The sequence below is a fragment of the Globicephala melas genome, chromosome 18 (assembly GCF_963455315.2).
Source record: "Globicephala melas chromosome 18, mGloMel1.2, whole genome shotgun sequence".
Taxonomy (NCBI): domain Eukaryota; kingdom Metazoa; phylum Chordata; class Mammalia; order Artiodactyla; family Delphinidae; genus Globicephala; species Globicephala melas.
The window spans coordinates 23,345,082-23,369,321 of NC_083331.1; the positions used below are offsets into that span (position 1 = coordinate 23,345,082).

The 24,240-nt window shown below is 43.0% G+C and overlaps 1 protein-coding gene and 1 non-coding gene across 4 annotated transcripts in view; both read left to right on the forward strand.

The window, feature by feature from the left end:
* Positions 1-1,902: 1,902 nt before the first annotated feature.
* EPSTI1 (epithelial stromal interaction 1) overlaps positions 1,903-24,240 on the forward strand; it is a 96,870-nt gene continuing 74,532 nt past the window's right edge. For all 3 annotated transcript variants that reach the window (XM_070044068.1, XM_030882170.3, XM_030882167.2), the window contains exons 1-3: positions 1,903-2,178; positions 18,548-18,606; positions 21,210-21,293. In XM_070044068.1, coding sequence (XP_069900169.1) covers positions 2,000-2,178; positions 18,548-18,606; positions 21,210-21,293 — 322 coding nt within the window. In that variant the 5' untranslated portion in view covers positions 1,903-1,999. The remainder of the gene's footprint in view (positions 2,179-18,547; positions 18,607-21,209; positions 21,294-24,240) is intronic.
* Positions 10,904-10,975, forward strand: TRNAV-UAC (transfer RNA valine (anticodon UAC)). The gene has a single exon. It is a non-coding gene; the product is annotated as a tRNA-Val (tRNA).

The following is a 24,240-nucleotide window of genomic DNA, read 5'->3' on the forward strand; positions in this document are numbered from 1 at the left end:
CCAGGAGTTGCCAAATATCTGCTGGAGGCAAAGTCAACTCCATTTGAGACCAACTGTTGTAGATTAACTCTTTACTCCTCACAATACCCCACAGGGTCCCACCCCAGATCTACTGAATCAGAAACACAAGGGTTAGCTCCAGAAGTCTGTTTCAATACACCCTCCAGGTGGTTCTGATGGGCTCTGACATTTGAGAACCCGTGGTCTACTTGACAGACCTCTAACGCTGCAGGTGGCATAGAAACCCTGACCTCCTTCTCTAACAAGTCCCTTGCCTTTACCTTCTCCTCTCCTGTCTTACTCCACACACTGCCCACCATTCATTGAAATCTTTCACTAGCTATCAAACATGTGTTTGTCTTTATTTTCTAAGCACCAGTAATATAAGCAAAACAATCGAACTCCTAAGTGGCTTGATGACTACAGGTTGGGGTGTTCCAGCCATCCCACCCCACCTGGAGTAGGTACACACCTTTTCAGTGTAAGCCACAAGCCTCCAGCATTGTGCCTCCTTCTTCTTGGTGAACTCCTTGACTTTTGTGGGTCATTCTCAAATGTCCCTTTTCTTTGAATTATTCGGAGGGCTAATCCCTACTTTCCCTGAACATCCAATAGCCTTACACATCTTGTTATTTCTCTTATCCCACGGTGGCATTAACGTTTGTTTACGCGTCTTCTAGAGTAGCGGTTGGGTGAGGGAAGAGCCTTCTTTTATCTTTGGGTAGCCAGCTACACAAAGGACAGTGGTGATCATCGCAGCACACATCAGAGTCATCAGGAGCTATTAAAAAATTGGATGCAGGGACTCACCCCCGGACCTATAGAATCTTGCAAATCCATATTTTAAACTATTCTCATACCATAGTTGAATTACTGCCCAATGTCTTGCACAGAGCAGGTATTTAATCAAAATTTCTTTAATGTCTGATCAATCACGTAACAGGGCTGCATAGAGAATCATCTCTGCCTTCCCCTCAGCTTGCTGCTCCAGTTCTGCTTTTTCTTTCACTTTTGATTTCACTTTCCATTTCCTTTAACTTGAAAGTACTTGGCAGGGGCTTCTCTGGTGGTGCAGTGGTTAAGAATCCGCCTGCCAATTCAGGGGACACGGGTTCCAGCCCTGGTCTGGGAAGATCCCACATGCCACCGAGCAACTAAGCCCGTGTGCCACAGCTACTAAGCCTGTGCTCTAGAGCCCGTGAGCCACAACTACTGAGCCTGTGTGCTGCAACTAATGAAGCCCACGCGTCTAGAGCCCATGCTCCACAAGAGGAAGCCACCACAATGAAAAGCCTGAGCACCACAACAAAGAGTAGCCCCTGCTTGCTGCAACTAGAGAAAGCCCGCGCGCAGCAACAAAGACCCAACGGCAGCCAAAATAATAATAATAATAAACAAATAATATTTTAAAAAAAATTTAAAAAAGAAAATACTTGGCAAAAACCAAACAGCAGTCAAAACTGATAAAAGGCCAAATTTTGTTTAGATAATTTTAATTATTGACCTAATCTCTGGAATCTGAAGGTTAATATATTGTTCACCGTCTCAAATATCCTGCAGAAACCTCAAATTAGGGTGACCTGTTAAATAGTCCTAAGTTGTCTTTCAGGATTTCAGTTACCTGGAGGCTACTCCCTACTCCCTGCTTGCATGAGGTCTCCGTGATTGATCATAGATAACTTTATCACCCTTTAAGGTGGCTGTGAGACCTCAAACCAACTCACCTGTAGCTGGCCAGGCGCGCTCCATTCAACATCCCAGGCGGGGCGCGCGGCCGGCGCTGTAACCTGCGATCGGGTCAGAGGGCGCCAGGGAGGAGCAAGGTCGGGGAAGTCCTGGGGGGCGGGGCAGCCCGCGGCTGGTAGCGGGAATCGAAACTCAACTGCTAAACCCGCCGCTCCCGCTCTTCGGAATCGCATCTCGAGACCCGCGAAGCGTCTCAGCTCGGCCCTCATCCTTCCCGCAGCGGCGGCGGCCCGGGCCCCGCGGGCTCTGGACCATGTACACCCGCAGTAGGGTGCAGGGCTCCGGTTTCGGAGCCCCCGCCGCCTCCCGCCCGGCCCGGGACCCCAATGCGTGGCGCGGGGAGCTGGGCCCGCCGCAGGGCCCCAGGCAGGGTTTGGAGGACGCTCCCGAGAGCCCTTCGCGGGAGAGCCCGGAGCACGCGGGCCGGAGGTTGTAAGTATTTAATCACCTGTCCTGCGGGCGGAAGCCCAGACCCCAAACAGGCGCCCAGGCTCTTCTCAGATCACCTAAGTTTGAACCACAGGGGCCCCATTACAGGGTCTCTAAGAAAATGCAGGCTCATTTGTCTAAACAATAGCAGACATGAATTACCTTATAAATTGAGTGTGCCGGTCCGGGATCCTTACTGAACATCCGACCGAGCCCGCGTTCCTTTTGAAGACACTACCTTCCTGATTCTTCAAGGCTGGCTACTAGGCTACTACTACTACTAGGCTACTACTGGGTGTGTAGTAACTGCCTAGGCTTCTTACTAATTTTCCAGATATCTCCAGAACTCATGCTCTTAAATAGTATGAAAATATTTCCTTCCCTTCCTATCTTAAAAAAACTGATGCCCTAAATAGTATCTTCACATCAGCTGGGAGGGTAAGGGTGAAGAGAGAATGTGTTATTGGGTAGAAATGCAAATGCTGCCTCTAGGAGCCTGCATTCCGACAAAACTCACGGGTAAAGTAGCCTCTTAGGACTAGAGGACAGAGCCGGAGAGGAAGTGAGTGGGTGTAGTGGTTCTTGCCGCGGGTGTTGATAAGTGCTCTACGTAGGAACAGGTAGGTAGCCTTTATTCCTGGTCTTTGCTTCAGGGACCACAGTTACTATCCTGGAAACATTTATTATGTAAAGTGTCAGTGATCCTTTCCCACCAATGGAATGAGATGCTTTAATCCAACAGTAGGGTTTGTAAAGACATTACTGCTTTTGAAGTGCTGCTTCTGTGAACTGGAACTTTCCAGATGGTTTCATTTTCATCAACTTCTAGTTACATGAAAGACAAACGTTGGTTTCTAAGGAACAGTATATAACCTTATGCCCAATAAACAGATTTTCTTTCATCCCTTAACTTTTGAAAGAATTCATAGGTACCAGTCTTTTTAATATTATTCAGCTTTGGGTTGCCCTTAGGTGGTGTGGGTGATCTGGGTGATTTCAATTAGAGATTGCTGCATTTCTTTCCTACTCAGAATGGGGGTGGGGGGGCGGGGCGGAGCGGAATTCCCCAGCGGTCCAGTGGTTAGGACTCAGCGCGCTCACTGCTAGGGCGGATTCAAGTTTGATCCATGGTGGGGAACTAAGATACTGCAAGCCGAGCGGTGCGGCCCAGAGAAGAAGCGGGGGATATCTGGCCATAATGGAAGTCCTTTAATTCTGAGTATAGCTCTGTAAGCTGTAGCATTTGATGTAACAGAGGTCACGGATGTATGGTTTCACGTTGATGATGAATACCCTCTATGTGCCTTTTTTTTCTATTTTAAAGATCTACTTAGACATAATCATTTAATTGCAAGCTCATAACATCTCATAAACATTAGCAGTTGCATCTGTCTGTTTTCTTATTTGTAAATTAATTGTAAATTACCCCAGAATCTTGCTGGACTAAATTACTCAGAAAGGGGCAGTTTTCTAATTAATTTTCCAGGCCTCAGTATCTGAAGACCTCACTACATTTTGTGATTTCTAATTTGCCAGTAGACCATGAGAGAATACATGGGTGAGTTCAGTGGTGTTTCACAGAACTCACTATTTTCATGTGAACCAGTTGCAATAAGCAGAACATTATAAGATACATTTCCTTCTATGTATATAACAAGTAAGATCCTGTTTGGACCACTCTGAATTCTTCTTACATCTCCAGTAGTCACTTATATCTACTGTTTATTCTTGCTTGTCTCCTTTAATGGAAGCAGGAAACCAAGGAAACTTGTTGAATGGCAAATAACATCTCAGTAAAACTGACCAAAAAGTGCCGTTAAGATTTATTTTCTTGGAGAGAAATTAGAAGCATTTTCTGATAGAAAATTAAGAAAAAGGAAGGATAGAGTTAAGTGCTTAATAGTGAAACTTCACTTGTTCACTTTCAATATGAGCTTCTTTATATGCTAAAGGGTTGAACTTTGGCCTTGTTTTGTGCGCATCCTTCCACTTATTCTTTAGGGAAGCCCCAGCGTGGGAAAAGGAGGAGCTTTGATGCCAGGCAGGCTTGGGTTCAAGTTCTGATTCTGCCATTACTTACTCTCTGAACTTCAGCTACTTTATGTCTCAGTGTCCTCATTAGGTGAAGTGAGATAATACCAACCTCTCAGGGTCTGTGTATGTGTGTGTCTGTGTATCCATAAAACAATTTCATGCCTGGCAGAAAACAAGTATCCAGTAAATGTTGGGTGCTGATAGCCTTGAATTCATTTAACAAATGTTTATTGACCAAGTACTGTGCTGTCACCCTGAAGTGTTTATGCCTTGTAAAAACACACTGATTTAAAACGCTGACTTACATATAAATAGAGAGAGACTTTAAGGCAAGTTGTTAGAATGATTCCTGAGGACCTCTAATAGAATCTAAGGCAAGGCTGAGCCCTTAACTATATTTGGATTTAAGTAAAGTGTTTACTAATAAATATTGGATTTCCTAATTCTTTTCAATTCGTGATTTTATCTTAAATATTGTAAGCTATTTATACAGATTTAAAGAGAAAAAAAGTTCACACAAACTTCTAATCCAAAGTAATCCTTTACCCTTCCCCCAAACTCTAGATAAATATAAGACTAAGGCATGGGTTTTTCTGGAAGGGAATTTTACCTCATTTTACCCAATTCTGGGCAAAAGGCTCTTGCCTATGATAGCAATACAGGCAAGGTTCACTTTGTTCAGATACTTGTCTATAACCGTACCTAAAGGTGGTCCTCTATCTTGATGCTGTTTGAAGGAAATATAAAGATATTCTGCAAATGAACCCATAATGTGGAATTTCACTATACAGTTAACTTTAACATAATTTGTATACAAACTCAGTTTACCTTAACATATTTGTGGCCAACTTTATAGCAAAAACTGTAGAGACTTAAAGATTAGCAATAATAACGGTAAGCACTTATGTATTTAACTTATGTTTGTGAAAGTGCATTGCATATGTTAACTCTTTTTTTTAAAAAAATTATTTATTTATTATTTATTTTTGGCTGCATTGGGTCTGTTGCTGTGTGCGGGCTTTCTCTAGTTGCGGTGAGCGGGGGCTGCTCTTTGTTGTGGTGCACGGGCTTCTCATTGCGGTGGCTTCTCTTGTTGCGGAGCACGGACTCTAGGCACGTGGGCTTCAGTAGTTGCAGCACGTGGGCTCAGTAGTTGTGGCTCGCGGGCTCTAGAGCGCAGGCTCAGTAGTTGTGGCGCATGGGCTTAGTTGCTCTGAGGCATGTGGGATCTTCCCGGACCAGGGCTCGAACCTGTGTCCTCTGCTCTGGCAGGTGGATTCTTAACCACTGTGCCACCAGGGAAGCCCCATACATATGTTAACTCTTTGAATCTTCACAACAACCCTATAAAAAGAGAGGGTTTCTAACTCTGGATATTTAATTAGAAATACAGGAAAAAATAACTACTCAACCAAAGACAAGCCCTTGTGTAGCTTATAGTCTAATTGATGGGGCAGACAGTTATCAGATAATTACATGAGTAACTCTTTATATGCACTGTGAAGGAAAGCCAGGGCCTGAGCTAGTCTTGGGAGCAGGAAGAGTGTTCCCAAGAGGTGATGTTTGAACTGTGATCTATAGGAGAATTAGGAGTTGTGGGTTTTTTGGGTTTTTGTTTTGTTTTTTTCTGACAAATACGTTGTTGCAACACCAATTATCTATAATTCAATTCCTTTCTGACACTACTCACAGCTGCTGCAGATGCCACAAGTTAAGGGCTCAGTCCCACAAGCCTGCTCCCACTTTAGGAGTAAGCCACAAGGGGGGCCCCAGGCTACCCACATCTCTGACTACAAATTTGGGGGTTCCCATGACCTCCCCCCGTGCCCAGGTTTGATAATTCACTAGAATGACTCCCAGAACTCATGGCAACCACTATACTTACAGTTACAGTTTTATTATAAAGGATACAGCCGTGGAACAGCCAAATGGAAGATACGGGGAGGGGGGTTGCACAGAGTTTCCATACCCTTTCTGGGTGGGTCACCCTCCTAGCACCTGGATGTCTTCACTAATTTGGAAGCTCCCCAAACCTCATTGTTTGAGGATTTTTATTTAGGCTTCATCACATAGGCATAGTTGATTAAATTGTTGGCCCTTGGTGATTGAACTCCATCTCCAGGCCCTCTCCCCTTCCCAGAGCTGGGGGAGAGGTGGACCTGAAAGTTCTAACCCTCTAATCACATGGTTGTTTTTTATGGCAAACAGCTCGCATCCCGAAGCTATCTAGGGCCCCCACCAGGAATCATCTCTTTAGCATATAAGTGACATTCTTTTTTTTTTGGCTGTGTTGGGTCTTCGTTGCTGCATGCGGGCTTTCTTTTGTTGCGGTGAGCGGGGGCTACTCATTGTGGTGGCTTCTCTTGTTGAGGGAGCATGGGCTCTAGGCACGGGGGCTTCAGTAGTTGTGGCACGCAGGCTCAGTAGTTGTGGCTCACGGGCGTAGTTGCTCCGTGGCATGTGGCATCTTCCGGAACCAGGGATCAAACCCGTGTCCCCTGCATTGGCAGGTGGATTCTTAACCACTGCGCCACCAGGGAAGTCCTGACATTCTTATAACTTAGAATTCTGAGGATTTTAAGGAGCTCTGAGCCAGGAACCAGGGACAATGATTGAATACTTAAACTTTATTATACCACGGTAGATTAAATAGCCTCTATGGCAGCCAGGGAAGCTTGCTATTCAGATCTTCAAAAGACTCTACTGTGGGGAGCACAGTCAACTGACAGCTCTAGTTGCCATCCTTTTGAATCCATTGTACCCTTTGCTCTGAGAGCACTCTTATTCTGCACTCTTCCCACCAGTGTCTGAGCATTCCAGGTGGGACTCCTTTATGGGGCAGCTTTTGCCCGAAGACTCCCCACTGACCTATCCAAGATTTTCTCAGAACCGTATACCAGTCTGAGGCTCTTCTACTCAATCCTCCCTCTCTCCCTTCACAGGTGTCAGACCTACTCATGTTCTTAAGGCTTTCCCTGCCTACCGCTGCTTGCTCACCTTTTATCCTTCACAAGCCTTCCTCCCAGTAAATCTCTTGCTTGTCTAATCTCATCTTGATGTCTACTCCTCGGAGGACCCAAATTGACACAGCCTTTAAGATACACCATACCCCTGACAACAGCAGCTTAGACACCATGGCTGTTGGGAGTGCTATATGTCCTGGGGAAACCCACTCCTTTTCCTTATTTCGTCCCTTGGGGCTCAGGGGACATTCCCTAGTTTCCTTCCTCTAACTTCAATACTTTGCCCAGTTTGTTGTGCTCCAGGGAAGAAATTGACCCTGATAACTGATACATTTTTTCCCCCTTCATCCTCAAACTCTCAAGGGAGAGTGAAGGGAGAATAAAGAATGACTTGGGGGCTTCCCTGGTGGCGCAGTGGTTGAGAATCTGCCTGCCAGTGCAGGGGACACGGGTTCGAGCCCTGGTCTGGGAGGATCCCACATGCCGCGGAGCAACTAGGCTCGTGAGCCACAATTACTGAGCCTGCGCGTCTGGAGCCTGTGCTCCGCAACAAGAGAGGCCGCGATAGTGAGAGGCCCGCGCACCGCGATGAAGAGTGGCCCCCGCTTGCCACAACTAGAGAAAGCCCTCGCACAGAAACGAAGACCCAACACAGCCATAAATAAATAAATAAAATAAAAAAAAATGTATTTAAAAAGAATGGCTTGGTAAGCCCACTTATTAATGGCCGATTCCTGATTTTTCTCTCTTAAAGAACACTGTGTTATTATTATTTTTTGCGGTATGCGCGCCTCTCACTGTTGTGGCCTCTCCCGTTGCGGCGCACAGGCTCCGGACGCGCAGGCTCAGCGGCCATGGCTCACGGGCCCAGCCGCTCCGCGGCATGTGGGATCTTCCCGGACCGGGGCACGAACCCGTGCCCCCTGCATCGGCAGGCGGACTCTCAACCACCGGGCCACCAGGGAAGCCCTACTATGTTATTTTAGTATTAAACATTTCGTAAATGTAAGATGAGATATAAGATGGGAAAAATGATAACATAGTCATTAAGTTATATAGCATTAGTTCCATTTTTATAAACATCACTATTTAATCATTGCTGAGTATACTCTTAATCCTGATGTATAATTTATACCCAAGACAGACCATCAAAAACTTCTTAAGTCATTCTTGACTCAGCTTACTTGAATCTGAACTAGTCACATAAAATAGTCTTAAATGAAGTGCAAGTTTTTACAAACTTACGAGAGCCTACAGGAACTGCTTTCCTTATTTTTTCTTCACTGCAAATGCCCCAGATTTCTCTTCTGTCTCCTCTTACGGCAGTGAGAAAATAAGCTTTTGCCTGTAGTTGTTAAATGGCATGAAAGCATCAGGCTATTACCCCTCTTTGGAGATGGAGAACTGAACAACGCCTGAGTTCCTTTTAGTGCTCTGAAATAATGGTACCTAGGAAGAGAAAAATCTGTGATTGATTCTAATGAGAAATCTTCCTGATGGCTGAGTATAGATAGCTATTCATTAGGGAACTATTTAACTCAGTCTCCAGGCAAGGCTCGTAAGCATTCAGCAAGTTTGTAAAACAACAGACAGTGTTTAACTCAATGATAATTTTATGACTCAGTGAGCTGGGTAGGTGTCTCTATGGGCAGATTCTACTACCAAACTCATCAGTAGAGCTCTCCTTATTTGACTGCTTTTAGGTCTCACGCCCTTTGGAAGCCTCTGTTTGACTGCTTTTAGAATTAAGAAATGTGACAAAGCACTGCAGTACTGTGGTAGCAGAAAGGAAATTAGTTATGACCTGGAATAGTTAAACTGGGTACTCCGAGGGACTAAAACCGAAATAACAATCAGTACCTCGAACTTTTATGTCTTGAACTTATAACCGCGTGCTACACGCATCATATAATTCATTTTTCTCTTCACAGTAAACACTATGCCCCATTATAGTTGAAGAAACTGAGTCTTGAGAGAGTGTATGATTTCCTAAGGTCTCATGGCTTTTTTTTAGTCACAGAACCAGCCCTCAGACCTGAGTCTATCTGCCAAAGTCTGGATCCTGAACATGATGGGGCTGGAGGAGGGAGTGACAGTGCAGCTTGTGAATTTCCTATCAGTGGTCCTATTTTCACATCAAGAAAATAGAATTCCTGTAGACTGAAGAGAGTGGTACCATAGAATCAGCAATGTGACATTTATTTACAGTTTTAAAATGATTTGGATAGAGAAGTAGTTTGTAGGAGCAAAGTTTCTGTGGCGATCCTGTTTTCTCTGCTGCTTTTCTTCATGACAGCTTGGTTGGCTTACATTAGAACAGTTTTCTCACTGTCACTGTTTCTGAGCAACCTAAACCCCATACTGCCTTCCAGAGATCTTTCAGACTTCTGACCGCAGCCTAAAGTTAGCAATGCATTTGACATTCATGACCTAGTACATGTATGGGTCTAGGTCATATGTGAGTTTATATATAACTGAAAAAATGTCAGAAAACAGTTCTCACCCTTACTATATGTGATGGACTTTGACTTTTTCTATTCTTTTTTTTTTTTTTTTTGCGGTACGCTGGCCTCTCACTGTTGTGGCTTCTCCCGTTGCAGAGCACAGGCTCCGGATGCGCAGGCTCAGTGGCCATGGCTCACGGGCCCAGCCGCTCCGCGGCATGTGGGATCTTCCCGGCCTGGGGCACGAACCCGTGTCCCCTGCAAAGGCAGGCGGACTCTCAACCGCTGTGCCACCAGGGAAGCCCGACATTTTCTATTCTTATTCATTAAAAATAAACCCATTAAGTTGACTTCATGGCCCATTAGTGGGTTACCACCTACAGTGCGAAAAGCAAAGCATTGTTCTTTGCATGGCAGAAGAGATTGTTGGAATGGATGGAAAGAAAAGACATTTTGGTTTGATTAGGTCAAATTTACCTTCCTGTTTATACAGGAGGGGAGAAATTATGGTCCTGTTTAGGATGAATTTCCAACTTTTCTGCACTAGATTCCACTCCTTAATGTGGTATGCATTTGAATTCTGCTAAGTCTTGGGGAGCAATCATTTTTGTTCAAATACAATATCAAAAATGAGTGGGCATTTCTCAAAAAGTCTGACAGCTGAAACAGTGAAGCAATAAATCAACAGGATGATGAAAGCTTGAAAACACATAATACCTATAATAATCGTTTAGAAGCATAGCAGAAATGAGAAAAAAGAAACTTAGTTCAATTACACAGTAAGGTTACTTACTTCAAAGTCAGTAGAGTGCTGTAAGGTTATACTATTGTTAAGATTAATTGCATCTATTCAGAATGTATTTGAATCTGAAACAAAACCTTAACAGGAAATAAATCATCAAAGGGAGAAGACTGCATTTGAAGGGTCTTCTATATCAGAGAATCAGTCAATGATGGTTCCTTTGTTCTGTAATGTTTGTAATTCACCCTCCCCCCCCCCACCATGAACACTTAAAAGGCAATTTATTAAAGTCCTGTAGAAAAACTGAAGACATTTCCCATCGTTAAAACTCAAGGGCTGGTATTGCCCAGTGTTTGTTTTGCTAGGGGACCGGTGAGAGCGGAAATCCTGTGCTACCTAGTCCTGTAAGAAAAGCTGAACCCCTGATTTAAGAAGTCTTTATTTTAAATATTTTCTCATTTAATACTCCTTGGAATATTTTTTCATGATTATAAAAGTAAAGTCATATCTGCTTGTTATAAAAATCTAAACATTACATTGGGAATTCCCTGGTGGTCCAGTGGTTAGGACTGAGCACTTACACTGCCGTAGCCCAGGTTCAATTCCTGGTCGGGGAACTAGGATCCCACAAACCATGCAGCGTGGCCAAAAACCCCAAAAAACCCAAAAAACTAAACATTACAAAACTAATACAGAAAGGAAAAGTCCCCTGCAATTCAGATCCTTAGAAATAAACACTTCAAGCTGTTTGGTATAAGGACCTCTTTATCTTTGAAGTGTAAGTTGTTCTTTTTTGACTTTTAATCCAAGTAGAAAGACTTAGAGCCATTATGCCCTTCAATTTCTACCGCCAATAGAAGGTGACAATAATAATAAGTGTCTTATACATAATATGTTATATATAATTATTATAATAAGATAGATATCTCCAAAAAGGTGTCTTAAGCATAGACGGCTTTGTTTCTCTCCTATAAAGTAAGTCTGAAGGTAGGTAGTCTGGGGATGATATAGTACAAATAATAGGCAATCATAATAGAACAGTTGTTATTTCCTAGCCTTGTTCTAAGCACTTCATACTCTAAGAGATAGATATTTGTTATCCCCATTTTACAGGTGAAAGAATGGAAAAACTAATTTGCTCAAAGTTATAGTTAGGAAGTAACAGAATTAGGGTTCAAAGCAGGGCACTTTGGCAATAGATTACCACTCGTGTGGTAGTCTTACAGATTGCTTCTTTCTGCTCTGCTGTTTCTGATGCATGTCTTACATATTCAAGTTGCCTCACTGACCAAGATGGTTGCTTGAGCACCAGCTTACACTTCAACCTTCCAGGAAGGGGGGAGGGCAACCAAAAAGCTTTTCCTGTCCATCTGTCTGTCTTCATTTAATGGAGAGTTCCTAGAAATCCTTCTCAATGGCTTCCCCTTATATCTCAATTTGCCAAACTTAATCACACAGTCATATTTGGCTATAAAGAAGGTTGGGGACTATAGTCTTAATGGAGCACATTGTTAACCTGAATAATATAGGAGTGCGTTTAGTAAGGAGGTGGTGAGAATGAATGGTTAGGTAGGCCAGCATCTATTCTGGTTTAGGAATTGAGGAGAGTCAAGCATAAGAGCAGATATTAATCATATGATCAAACTGTCACTGGAACTTTGGAAATGCAAATGGGATATCTACGGAAGAAAATTTTAAATGTAGTCCACATTCCTGTTCAGAGTATTGATTTTAGAGGACTATTAAGGGTTTTCTTCTGGATAATGTTCTGTGCAATCTTTGTTTTATGCTTTGCACATCCTGCAGGATTGTTTATAATAGTGAACAATTGAAACAACTGAAATGGTTAAGTGAGTGGTTATATTAATGGTGCATTGATGTTGTGAATTATTATGTAGCCATTTAATATTAAGCTTGTTACGTGCATAATTGGGAAAACCACTTATAAGTGAAGCAGCATATAAAATTGGACTTTATATATGATTGCAACTGTGTAATATGTACAGAATATAGATTGAACTGAAATTCACCCAAATAACACTGTAACTGAGATTTCTGAGGAGTGGGGTTATGAGTGACTTTTAAATGTTTTAAAGATAATTTTCTGCATTTTCTTATGTGAGCATATGTTTATTTCAAAATCAGGATGAATTTCATTTTTAAATATTCTATGCAGATATTTAGATATAAGTACCTTGTCTTGCATTTTTAGTTTTCTCCTTTAAGTTACAGATTGCCTTGAGGAGCAGTGCTTAAGACATGTGGACATATTCAGAGCTTAGCCTAATGATAACAATAATAATAAGAGGAATAATAATAATAGAAAATGTATAACAATTTGATAAGTGTTTTCATGCAGATGCCAATTTTCTTATCACTAAGCCATTCTTAAATATTCTCTTGTTGGAAAAGATAGTCCTCCTTGGGCCTCTTGCACTCTAGATGTCTTGCTGGGTATGCCAAGATTGCATACGTGACTACTCTAACCTGGACTATTTCTTAGGGTTGTTGTATAGCTGGGAACCTTGAGAGATGAGGTACATTCTCCCCAGAACAAAGACCAGGCTTGCTTACTATCTGCTATAAAAATGGTGGATTCCACGATTCAGTGTTCCTCAGCTGCAATGCAAACACACTGTGTGTGCAGCATCCGTCATGTTGACTTGGAGCCAGAGAGGACAGACATAAATACGCTGATGCCATGCCATGAATAATAAAGTCTACCAGCATCCATGAAATAGTAACAGCCTAACTATTAGGCTAACTTTAGCTTGCAAGTAGGTTCAAATCACATCCCAGACCTGACATCTCTATGTTCTGAAAATATGAATTCCTTGTAGTTACTTTTACTGAGGAAGCAATTTGATACATTTTGCAAGTATACTTACCATTTGGTCCCCATCTCTACTTTCATCACTGGTTTTTGCCCTCATAAAGATGGTGAGTCTCTCCGATATTATATTTCATATATATTCTTTGTATCTTTAGAGAGAATCTTTCTTGCTTTTTTTTTAATAGATGAACTTATTTTTATTTATTTATTTAAGGAGATTGAGATTGACACATATACAGTATTTATTTTTAATTTAATTTATTTATTTTTGGCTGCGTGGGGTCTTCGTTTCTGCGCACAGGCTTTCTCTAGTTGTGGTGAGCAGGGGCTACTCTTTGTTGCAGTGCACAGGCTTCTCTTTGCGGTGGCTTGTCTTGTTGCAGAGCACGGGCTTTGGGCGCTGGGGCTTCACTAGTTTTGGCACGCGGGCTCAGTAGTTGTGGTTCTTGGGCTCTAGAGCGCAGGCTCAGTAGTCGTGGCACACAGGCTTAGTTGCTCCGCGGCATGTGGGATCTTCCTGGACCAGGGCTCAAACCCGTGTCCCCTGCACTGGGAGGCAGATTCTTAACCACTGCACCACCAGGGAAGCGCTCTTGCTTCTTTTTTCATAGCTTTTTATCATTTACATGTATGTGTTTCAAGTGAAGAAGCACAACATCTTTCAGGTCTATCCTGTATGATTGTGCCAGTTAGTAACTATACAGACTTGCCTGGCTAAGGTAGTAATTTGAAGCTGAAATACATACGAATCATTTGCCTTAGTGTGGGGTTACCTCCACCTGGCAGAAGGGGCACTTTTTTCTAATTTGCATAAATTTACCACCTCTCACTAAGCCATGGGCCTATGTGAGGATCCTGGGATGGATGTGTGTGTGTGTGTGTGTCTGTGTGTGTGTGTGTGTGTGTGTGTGTGTGTACCTCTTTCTACTTCCCATAAAGGTATCCTATGAACAAAGGCCCTGATGACCTGGTGGTCTCTTGTTTATCTTTTCCTTCTGGGTGTCTGTTTAGCCCTCTGGGCATCTATTCCACCCTCCAGCAGAAGCTGTGAGTTACAGAACTAACCAGCTTCACATCAGTCTCTTGGGTGTGCAGACTATGTCTGGGGCTCTGCAGGCTCTGCGACCAAAGAGAATTCATTAGTCCTTCCACACCAGAGATGTGGAATGCAGGATCAGGGCTGGTGTGACGGGCTTAGGGGACAAGGATGATTTACTCAGTCTGATCTTGGTATTTTTTTTTCTTAGGAATACGGTCTGTCTATAAAAGAAGTTTTGCAAACCTGAATGCCTCATAAGGTTTGATTCATGTTGGTTGAAAACAGTAAGCTTCAGAGTCCTATGTTGAAGACGGTATTAAAAAGATATATAGAAAAACACATCTAGAATCTAAATCTCTATCCAGTGCCTTTGATTAACCAGAAATTTTCCTTTGTTTCCATTTCACCCAAGGATAAGATTTTCTTGAACTATGAAAACCTCAAACCAGTCTTTTATAGGACAGTAGACTTCATGTGTCTACTATTCTGCTTGAAATGATGTTTGTCACTTAATCTCTTTCTGAATTTTTGCTCTTGAGTGCATTTCTTTTTTACTCAAACCAGTGTTGTTCCTAATTAGAAATTTAAATCACATCTGCTGCAGTTTGTACACACCAGCATGTATTGATGTAATACTTTCAGCCAGCCAAGATATTTTTCATGACTCCAACATACCATTTTTTTCATAGAGTGCTTATTGATGAGACCTTATAAAAATGCACAAGAACGTGCACGGAGAGGCAGTTGTGTAGCTCAGGAGAGACTCACAAGGAAGAGATTCCTTAAATATATGTATTTAAGAAATAAATACATAGTACAGAAAAACACTTCTCCCTCTGTCTTACGCTGTTCTTTATACGTTCTCCCTTAGTGTATCTCATGGAGGTGTGCTGTTGGAAAGTGAAAATAATCTTACAAATGGAGATATTTCGTTAAATTTCCATGAGGTAATTAAGGAAACTCATTTTCAAAGATATACATTTATTTCAGTGGCTTGCATGTTGCTTAATCAGGAAATGACCAGAATACTAAATACAGGTAGGTTGGGCTTGTCTCCATCAGTAGCTTTGAGAGTCAGGCTGGGGGCTTCCCTGGTGGCGCAGTGGTTGAGAGTCCGCCTGCCGATGCAGGGGACACGGGTTTGCGCCCCGGTCCGGGAGGATCCCACATGCCGCGGAGCGGCTGGGCCCGTGAGCCATGGCCGCTGAGCCTGCGCGTCCGGAGCCTGTGCTCCGCAACGGGAGAGGCCACAACAGTGAGAGGCCCGCGTAGCAAAAAAAAAAAAAAAAAAAAAAAAAAAAAGAGAAAAAAAGAGTCAGGCTGTTGAAAGGAATGACATGGAGGTTAAAACAGCAGAGGCCCTTGCTGTGGGTGGAAACTACTTGGCTGAAAGCATGAATAACTTATACTTGTTATTCATGTCAAGGGAAAGCTAAGAGAGAAGGGATGAATATTTGTATCTACCCAGGCGTTATGCGCTGCCACAGGATATTAAAAAATAAAAAGCCGATCCTGAGACTTAAGCTCCTCTTCCTATAGGAGGGAAGAGGAATAAAGGCTCCATTGTTTGGCAATGCTTTCTTCTGAATATTATATTTCAGATTTGACATTTTCAGCCAATAAAATATTGCTAAGAAGGTTGCTAAGGAATTCTCTAACAAAACATTTCTTACTGGGACCGCTGTCCTTGAGCCTGGGGTTACGTTTAAATGTTTTCGATTAAAAGCCCCTGATTTCAAGGCTAGATAATTCTCCCCCTTTTTTCACGGCCCTGTATTGTCTGGGTACTTGTCGGCTACACATGTTGGCCATAGATGGACCACAGAACTATTCCTAAGACGAAAGATTCCAGTGTGATATTGTCACACTTAATCAGATTAGATATTGCAGAATAAAATCTTTTACAAACTGTTTTTTCTTTCCAAACCTTTCCTGATATTTTTGTAAGAGAGATTCATGGAACTTGGAAAATTTTCTATGAAGCTTCTCTTAGCAAAGTGCTAGCACAGAAACCCTTTTTGCCACTTGAGATCCTATCCTTTAAGCCTCAACTTGCTATTCTTCTCTGAAATTTTCTACTCCTCTGGGGTCTCACTGACTCCCCTCCACCTTGCATCTCTGACTACTTCCATCATCCCACTTTGAGGCTTGTTTGAATATCCTTGTGGTCTGCTCTGGTGGTTTTATGAATTGTTCCTAATTAAAGTGTAAGCTCTGTTAAGGGGGTTGGTGTCTGTTTTTTTGTATCTCCCCTCATGCCTTATAAGCCCCTAACATAACAAGTCCATAATGGGTGCTTGGCTAAGTAGATTTACTTTGTTTGGAAGTCTATCAAGAGGCCGAAGTTAAGGACAGTCATATTTTATGTTTTCTACATTGAGCTGAATACTTAGCTCCAGACACCCACCTGGTCTAAGTCAAAAGTACTTGGTTTGAGTCTCAGCACTATTGCTTAATTAACCTCATGATCTTTGGCATATGATTTAACGTCTGTGTCTTTATCAATGATTTATTAATCCCTCAATTCCCTTTTAGTCCAAATGTTTGAAGACAGCTTGATTGATCTACAGCACTGGTTCTCAAAGTATGGTCCCCAGATCAAGAGTATCATCATCATCTGGGAACTGTTAAAAATGCAAGTTATAGATGCCCCCCCGTCCCATACCTACTGAATCAGAAACTCAACATTTTACAAGCCCTCCAAGTGATTCTGATGCATGCTAAAGTTTAAGAACTACTGATTTGCAGTGTAGTCAAATCCCTGGTACGGTAAGAAGCTCCGTACCACAATGTTAACGGACATTGATGATTCTGCAGTCATTTCATGGTTGGCATTTAAATCCAGTGTCTCGTTTCATCTTTAAGGCTCTGAAGAATGGCTCACTATTGCATCATACTCAAGTTTGCAGGTACTACCCACAGAACTGCAGCTCCTAAGCTTCTATAAAGTGTGGACAATTGAGGAGTGAAAAATCTTTCTGAGGGTGAACAAAGAATATGCAATGGACAGGGGATTAATTTCCAGCGGCAGCCTCCTAATTTTGTATTCATCCCATTGTACGCATGCTAGGCTACACATGCAACGTCTGCTGATATACGTTAGGTAATTGGGCATCCAGCAGCCCTGTTTGCATGCAGAGGTGGTTGCACACCTCCCATGTACAACTTGAAAATTAAAGCCCTGTTTGAAGCTGGCTGAAGGCTTACTGCTAGGAAAATGAGATAAGGAAGAAATGGCTTCTGTTAATCAGCACTTTTGGCCTCTACTGTTCAATCTTTGCTAATTTGTCCTTTGAAACTGTATGTTCCGTGTTGGACAAAGACTTCTAAGAGTATCTGGGATTTTTTTTAAAAAGACCTACATTTATAAGCTGATTGTATTTATCCGTAACATTTCCCCTCACACTGTACCTACATGTACACTGCAGTCTTGCTGTGCTTATATTTCTGCTCTATGAAGTATTCATACTTCTGTGGGACTACATGTATCATCACAGAGCCACCCCCCAGCACAGACTCATGGACTGGGTCTCTGGCATCATTTCATTTCAATTCAGCCCACATTCATCAAGCAGCTACTTCGTGCCAGGGGCTGGGCATATATGGATCCCTCAAGCACCGTTTCTGCCCTCAAAACTCACAATATTGTAACAACTTCTTGCACCTTAGTGGTGAATATTTTTGCTTAAGTGAAGTCTTCTCTGGTCCCCACTCCTCCCCCCATCCCAGAGAATTGAAGTGACTCCTTCTCTGAACTCCTGATTATGCTCGACCTGTGTCCCCAGGAGAATGAGGGGCCCAGCGGACCCCTGCCTAGAAGTCAAAGCCCCAAAACACAAGACTTTGGCCATGTGGCCACTCAGATGGGTCATCAGGAGGAGGTGGCTGCATTGCTGATGGCCCCCTACGCCCAGTGTGTGGGAGCCAAAAATGTGTGCGTGTTTCCTGTACTCCTGTAGTGGGTGACATGGAAGAGAATGCCAGTCATCTCAAAGGGATGTGCCCATGAGCGCCACCTGGAGGCACAGAGGATCCCTACAAAGACAGTTTACCAAGAGCTGACCCTGAAGAAGTCACTTGTCATTCTCCATCAACTGCTTTATATTTCCATATGTGGCCGTGTGCACTTGTTTTAGTTTACCAGATAGATTGTAGCTCCTGGAGAACACACCTGGGTCTTAAAAGGAATATTATCTTTCCTAGTACCTATTTGATGCTGATGATCATAAATACAGTATATTATCAGAAAGAAGGTATGGTGCTTTATATGCATTAATAATTTCTTGTGACAATCCATTTTTTTTCTCTTCATTTTAGCACAGGTGCATATACCTTGATAGTACCAAATGAAAAACGAAGAAATGAGATGCAACGGAGTATGTATATTATTTACCATTCAAAATACTTCTCATTTTTCTTTCTTTTTGTTTTTAAACTACAGTTTTTGTTACTTTATTCATAATTTTTTAAAAAATTTATTTTTGGCTGTGTTGGGTCTTCATTGCTGCACGTGGGCTTTCTCTAGTTGCGGCGAGCAGGGGTTACGCTTCGTTGCGGTGTGCGGGTTTCTCACTACGGTGGCTTCTCTTGTCACGGAGCATGGGCTCTAGGCACGCGGGCTTCAGTAGTTGTGGCTCACGGGCTTAGTTGCTCCCCAGCATGTGGGATCTTCCCAGACCAGGGCTTGAACCCGTGTCCCCTGCATTGGCAGGTGGATTCTTAAGCACTGTGCCACCAGGGAAGCCCAACTTTGGCAGTTTTAATTATACCTTTTAAAATTATTCTATTTTAGTGCTTCTAAATTTGTTTCTCTGTGTTAATAGCAGAGCTCATTGCACGGTTATAAATCTGAGGTTTCTGTTGGGCTTAAACAGTTTCACACCTATCAAGTTCCTGTAAAATTCGGCTCACTGCAGATGTCCTTACAGGACTTGGAACACTTTTGAAAGAGACAAGTCATATATGAAATAGATTATAAAATAATCTGTCTCTTTCTAGACCTGTCCCGTTCCTTTTTTATAAATTTTTATTTTTGGCTGCGTTGGGTCTTTGTTGCTGTGCGTGGGCTTTCTCTACTTGCGGTGAGCTGGGGCTACTCTTTGTTGCGGTTCCTGGGCTTCTCATTGGGTGGCTTCTCTTGTTGCAGAGCACGGGCTCTGGGTGTGGGCTTCAGTAGTTGTGGCACATGGGTTTAGTAGTTGTGGCTCACGGTCTCTAGAGCTCAGGCTCAGTAGTTGTGGCGCATGGGCTTAGTTGCTCCACAGCATATGGGATCTTCCTGGACCAGGGCTCGAACCCGTGTCCCCTGCATTGGCAGGAGGATTCTTAACCGCTGCGCCACCAGGGAAGTCCCTGTCCCATTCCTTCTTAATGGAATTTTTTTTTCAGTCTCTGTGTTCCCATAATTTTGTAACTATCAGAGTCTACCCTCAGCTGTTTTTATTCGTGACTTCACTTTCCTTCTTTAGATTATAAGCTCTTTGAGGGCAGGGGCTACATCTTACTTGTTTTTGTGCTCCTTGTACCTAGTGGGCATATAGCATGCTTAACTGAAGTTGTACAGTAGAATAAATGCTGCCCTTTAAAGTTACAGTATTATACCTTAGAGTTGGAAGGAGAACTAAAGTTCATTTAATTCACAAAGAAGTTCTGAGGCTTGTTCAAGTCAACTGTAGGGCTAGCACTGAGATTCTGTGCTCTCCTATCTTGATCTTAATAGGAAATTTAATTTTGTAATGACCAATGGACATAAGGGCACAGCAGGAAAACAGCTCTATAAAGGTCTCCACTGGACAGGTAGGCCCTTGGGTGGTCCATCGGAGTCTGTGCAGAGTATGACAATCACAGCTATGCTAACACAGTGACTGTGGGCACTGCCTGCAGGTGACCAACGGAATCCCAAAGATTCTGGCATTTTACAAGTTTTTGATTTAAATAGCTAACAGGAATTTAAGCCTCAGTGCAGTCTGGATTTTTGAGATGTTTCAGAAAGTTTTTTTCCCTCTAATAATTAAAAAATATTATAAATGGACGTTTGAAATAATCACTTCTAATGAGATTCGGGCATACATTGGAAGAACAGAACTAGTATCTCTGGCGCCCCCTGCTGCCAGTCAGTGTATATTTGGGGAATGAGCACTGCTCTACATGGAGTAGGCTCAGCCTAGTGGTTCCAAGTGCCAGGAATCTGAGAGGCCTCGTTCCTCATGGTTACATTAAGCTTGGGGAATATTTAAAATAAAGTGAATACGGGCATTAGAATTTTATGGGGATTTGTGTTTACTGTGTGTGAAAAGTTCTTATTGACACATGAATGTTTTGCACACACTCTCTATAGGAAACTTTTAACATTAAATGATATAGGGTTTGAAAAATGCCAGAGTGGGAGGAAAAACAACTTCTTTATTTAGTAGGAGTTCAGGTTGTTTTCAATTTTTTAAAAAAATTTATTTATTTTTGGCTACGTTGGGTCTTTGTTGCTGCGCACGGACATTCTTTAGTTGCGGTGAGCGGGGGCTACGAGCGGGGGCTACTCTTCGTTGTGGTGTGTGGGCTTCTCATTTCAGTGGCTTCTCTTGTTGCGGAGCACGGGCTCTAGGCGCAAGGGCTCTAGGTGCATGGGCTTCAGTAGTTGTGGCGCACGGGCTTAGTTGCTTCGTGGCACGTGGGATCTTCCCGGACCAGGGCTTGAACCCATGTCCCCTGCATTGGCAGGTGGATTCTTAACCCCTGCGCCACCAGGGAAGCCCCTGTTTTCAAATTTGAACCTTCTGTGCAGACTCTTGGAGAGAAAGTGCCTTAGGGTGACTCCAAGGGGTTAGGACTGGGTGGGTGGTATCTTCCTTTCCTGGATATCGCGTCCACTCATGCTTGCATGTAGTTAATTGTCCATCTGATGGTGGTTTGTTATGCTTTCAAGGGAGCATTTCCCTTTTCATGCTCTAATAATTGATGATTTGATATTTCTCACCTGGCTTAGTGGCTGCAAAAGAGCTGGAGGACCTGAAGAGGTGGAAGGAGCAACAAAGGACGAAGCCCATTAACCTGGCACCCATGCAGCTAGGTAAGCCAGCAAGCCAGTTGCTTGAATGCGGAAGGACAGGGCCACCCAAGTATCCTGTTAGCACCTTGCCCACATCTGTCTTTCAATGTACGTTATAGGTCATTGGACCATTGTGCTGCTTGAAATGGAATGCGTTTAATGTCGAAACATGCACGTAAAGTCAAAAGTATGCAGGTATACTGTTGTTTCTGATTTTCTGCAAGTAGCAAACGGATGATGCCACAGTTATGTGGGAGTAAAAGAATGGCTTAATTGCCAAATAATTTAGAGCCTCTTAGTTGATCAGCTCTGAAGGAATCTTACCTGGGGCGCTGCATATGCCCTGTCGTAGCTTTTGTTCCCATCCTGATTAGTGCTATCACAAGCATATTAATCATGGCAGTTAACTGGTTATGGGAAAAAGAATGAATGGAGAGTCAATTCCAACACTAAGATGCGAGTGGGCTGGGGACACAGGGTGGGTATAAAGAGAACATTGCCTGTGTTTTAATTCGTAAATAGAGACTTTTGGGCCTCTGGAACACGTGGCAGTGTGATGAATTGTCTGCGCTGCCCTTGCCTGGTGTTTGAATAATTCAACAGGGAAGCCCTCTAATGGGAATCATTCACATCTTCTCTTTTCTCTTCCAGAAGCAGCTGAGAGCTTAAAGGGCTAGACACACGGTTCCCACAGATTTAGTTCACACAAATGTGTTATGAGTCAGAGGCCACTTACTCTCACAGTGTTTTTTATCTATTTATTTATTTTTTTGGCTGCACTGTGTGGCATGCGGGATCTTAGTTCCCTGACCAGGAATTGAACCCACACCCCCTGCAGTGGAAGTGCAGAGTCTTAACCACTGGACTGCCAGGGAAGTCCCTCATAGTAGTTGTCAAGAAGTATTTTTTCCAAGATGTAGGTAAAAATAACCTAATTTGGTAATCATTTAGTGAGTGCAAGTAATAGTATTATCATCATCATCCCACTGTATTTCATGAGAGGGGTTCATCTCGTGTCACCTTTTTGCTGAGTAAGCTGCATTTGAGGGGTGCAACCTGGAGACAGCTTTGTCCTTCCTAGCTGGCCCCCTCACACCAGCTATGTGGGTCTACTTTTTCTTATGTTCTTTGGATGAAATTAGATTTTTTTGGTATTTCTCAAATAATAAAGTTGTCCAGCTAATTCTAGGCATAAAAACAGTGTCATTTCAGTAATTAAGTTTAGTCCTAAATACTGATCAAAACTCTGTTACTGATAGAGATTAAAGCTTCTTCCCTGCTCCAGCCCAGGTCTATTTTGGATTGAAAGTGCGCAAAGGAAATGGGGTGTGGCTGAATTTTTCACTATTGACTCCACTGTTCCCACATTCTGACCCCTCATGGGTCAAAGGGAGAAGGAGAGGTTAGGGTCCATAGTGCACCGATCCCAGTTTCTTCAAGTTCTGGTGTGTGTTTACTGTGCATCTCACCCCTGGGGTTCTTGGAGTTCTTCAGAGTCCCTCCTTGCCTGCCAGCCATCTCTCACCTGGACTTCCTTGATAGATATGATAATTTTTCCTGCTGGCAGTGCTTGGCTTCACCGCTGCCTCTTGGTAGCTGGACTATCTTTGTAGAGCTCCATTGTACCCCTGGGTGGCCCACATGGGCAAGGCCCTTTTTAATTTTTTTGGCCATGCCGTGCGGCATGCAGGATCTTAGTCCCCCAACCAGGGATCGAACCCGCGCCCCCTGCAGTGGAAGTGCAGAGTCTTAACCACTTGGACTGCCAGGGAAATCCAGGGCAAGTCCCTTTAAGATGACGTTAGATTGGCATTCTCTTTCATGACAACTAGATTGGGAGTGCAGGAAACACTTGTGCATTCTTCCCACAAATTCTGGGAACACAGGCCACTTGCCCTGCAGCCATCTTTTCTTTATGACCAGTCTGAGTAGTCACATGAGAACAGCCATGTACCTTTTGGTTCTGACCTTCCTAAGCATGGGTCCACGAGGTCCCTCAGTCTCTTGGGGACACAGATTGAGCCCTTCAAGTGATTTTCATTAAACCTCTCTTACATTGATGTGAAGATTCCTCCTTCCCCAAACACATACACAGAGAAGATGAAATTCACAAAGACATCTTTTCTCTGATTTCTACCTTCCTTTGACCTAGCTAACCTCTTTTATAGACTGAAGGTAGTTGCCAATTAAGGTTCCCCAAACTGGTTTTCAGTTACACCCTTGCAGATCCTGCCTAGGGAGCCAAGCACTTGCCTTGGGGGTTTGGAGTTGTTGGTGCCTACTGTCTTGGGGCCTTAACCAAAAAAGAGCAGGAGTTCTGCTATATGGTGTACCTAGGAATGGTCAAGGGGGAAGAGGGTAGCGAGTAGAAAAGAATTCTAGAACGTTTTAAAGTTTGAGATGAGTTTTAAAGAAAACCTGCAAATGCTTATACATCTTTCTCCATTTTTATTTTTTAATTTAATTTTTTAATTTTTTGGCCACGCCACTCGGCATGTGGGATCTTAGTTCCCTGACGAGGGATTGAACCTGTGCCCCCTGCAGTGGAAGCATGGAGTCTTAACCACTGGACTGCTAGGAACGTCCAACTTTCTCCATTTTTAAATTCTCAACTCCTCCTCTATTCCTCTACCCCGTAAAATATTGGAATGGTTCTAGGAGATACTGAAAGTGCCTGTAACATTAGATAAAAGCCTCAATAGCCCTCACTCTTTCTTTCCTTAGGGCCAAGACCAAACAGGTATTATAGAGCTTTTGGGACTCAGAAGTCTCTGTGGTGTCTTTATCTGTTCAATTATAACAACTATGATGAATGCAAATTGTTTTACTGCATCTTCTGTGCAAGTGAATCTTTCAGAGAACTGACAATTTTAGTGACCAATTCACCGGAGAATTATTTCAAAGCAGTCTTTAAAATATGCACGCCAAGCTTGCATAAACACTGAGAAATCCCTAAACAGTAATTCTT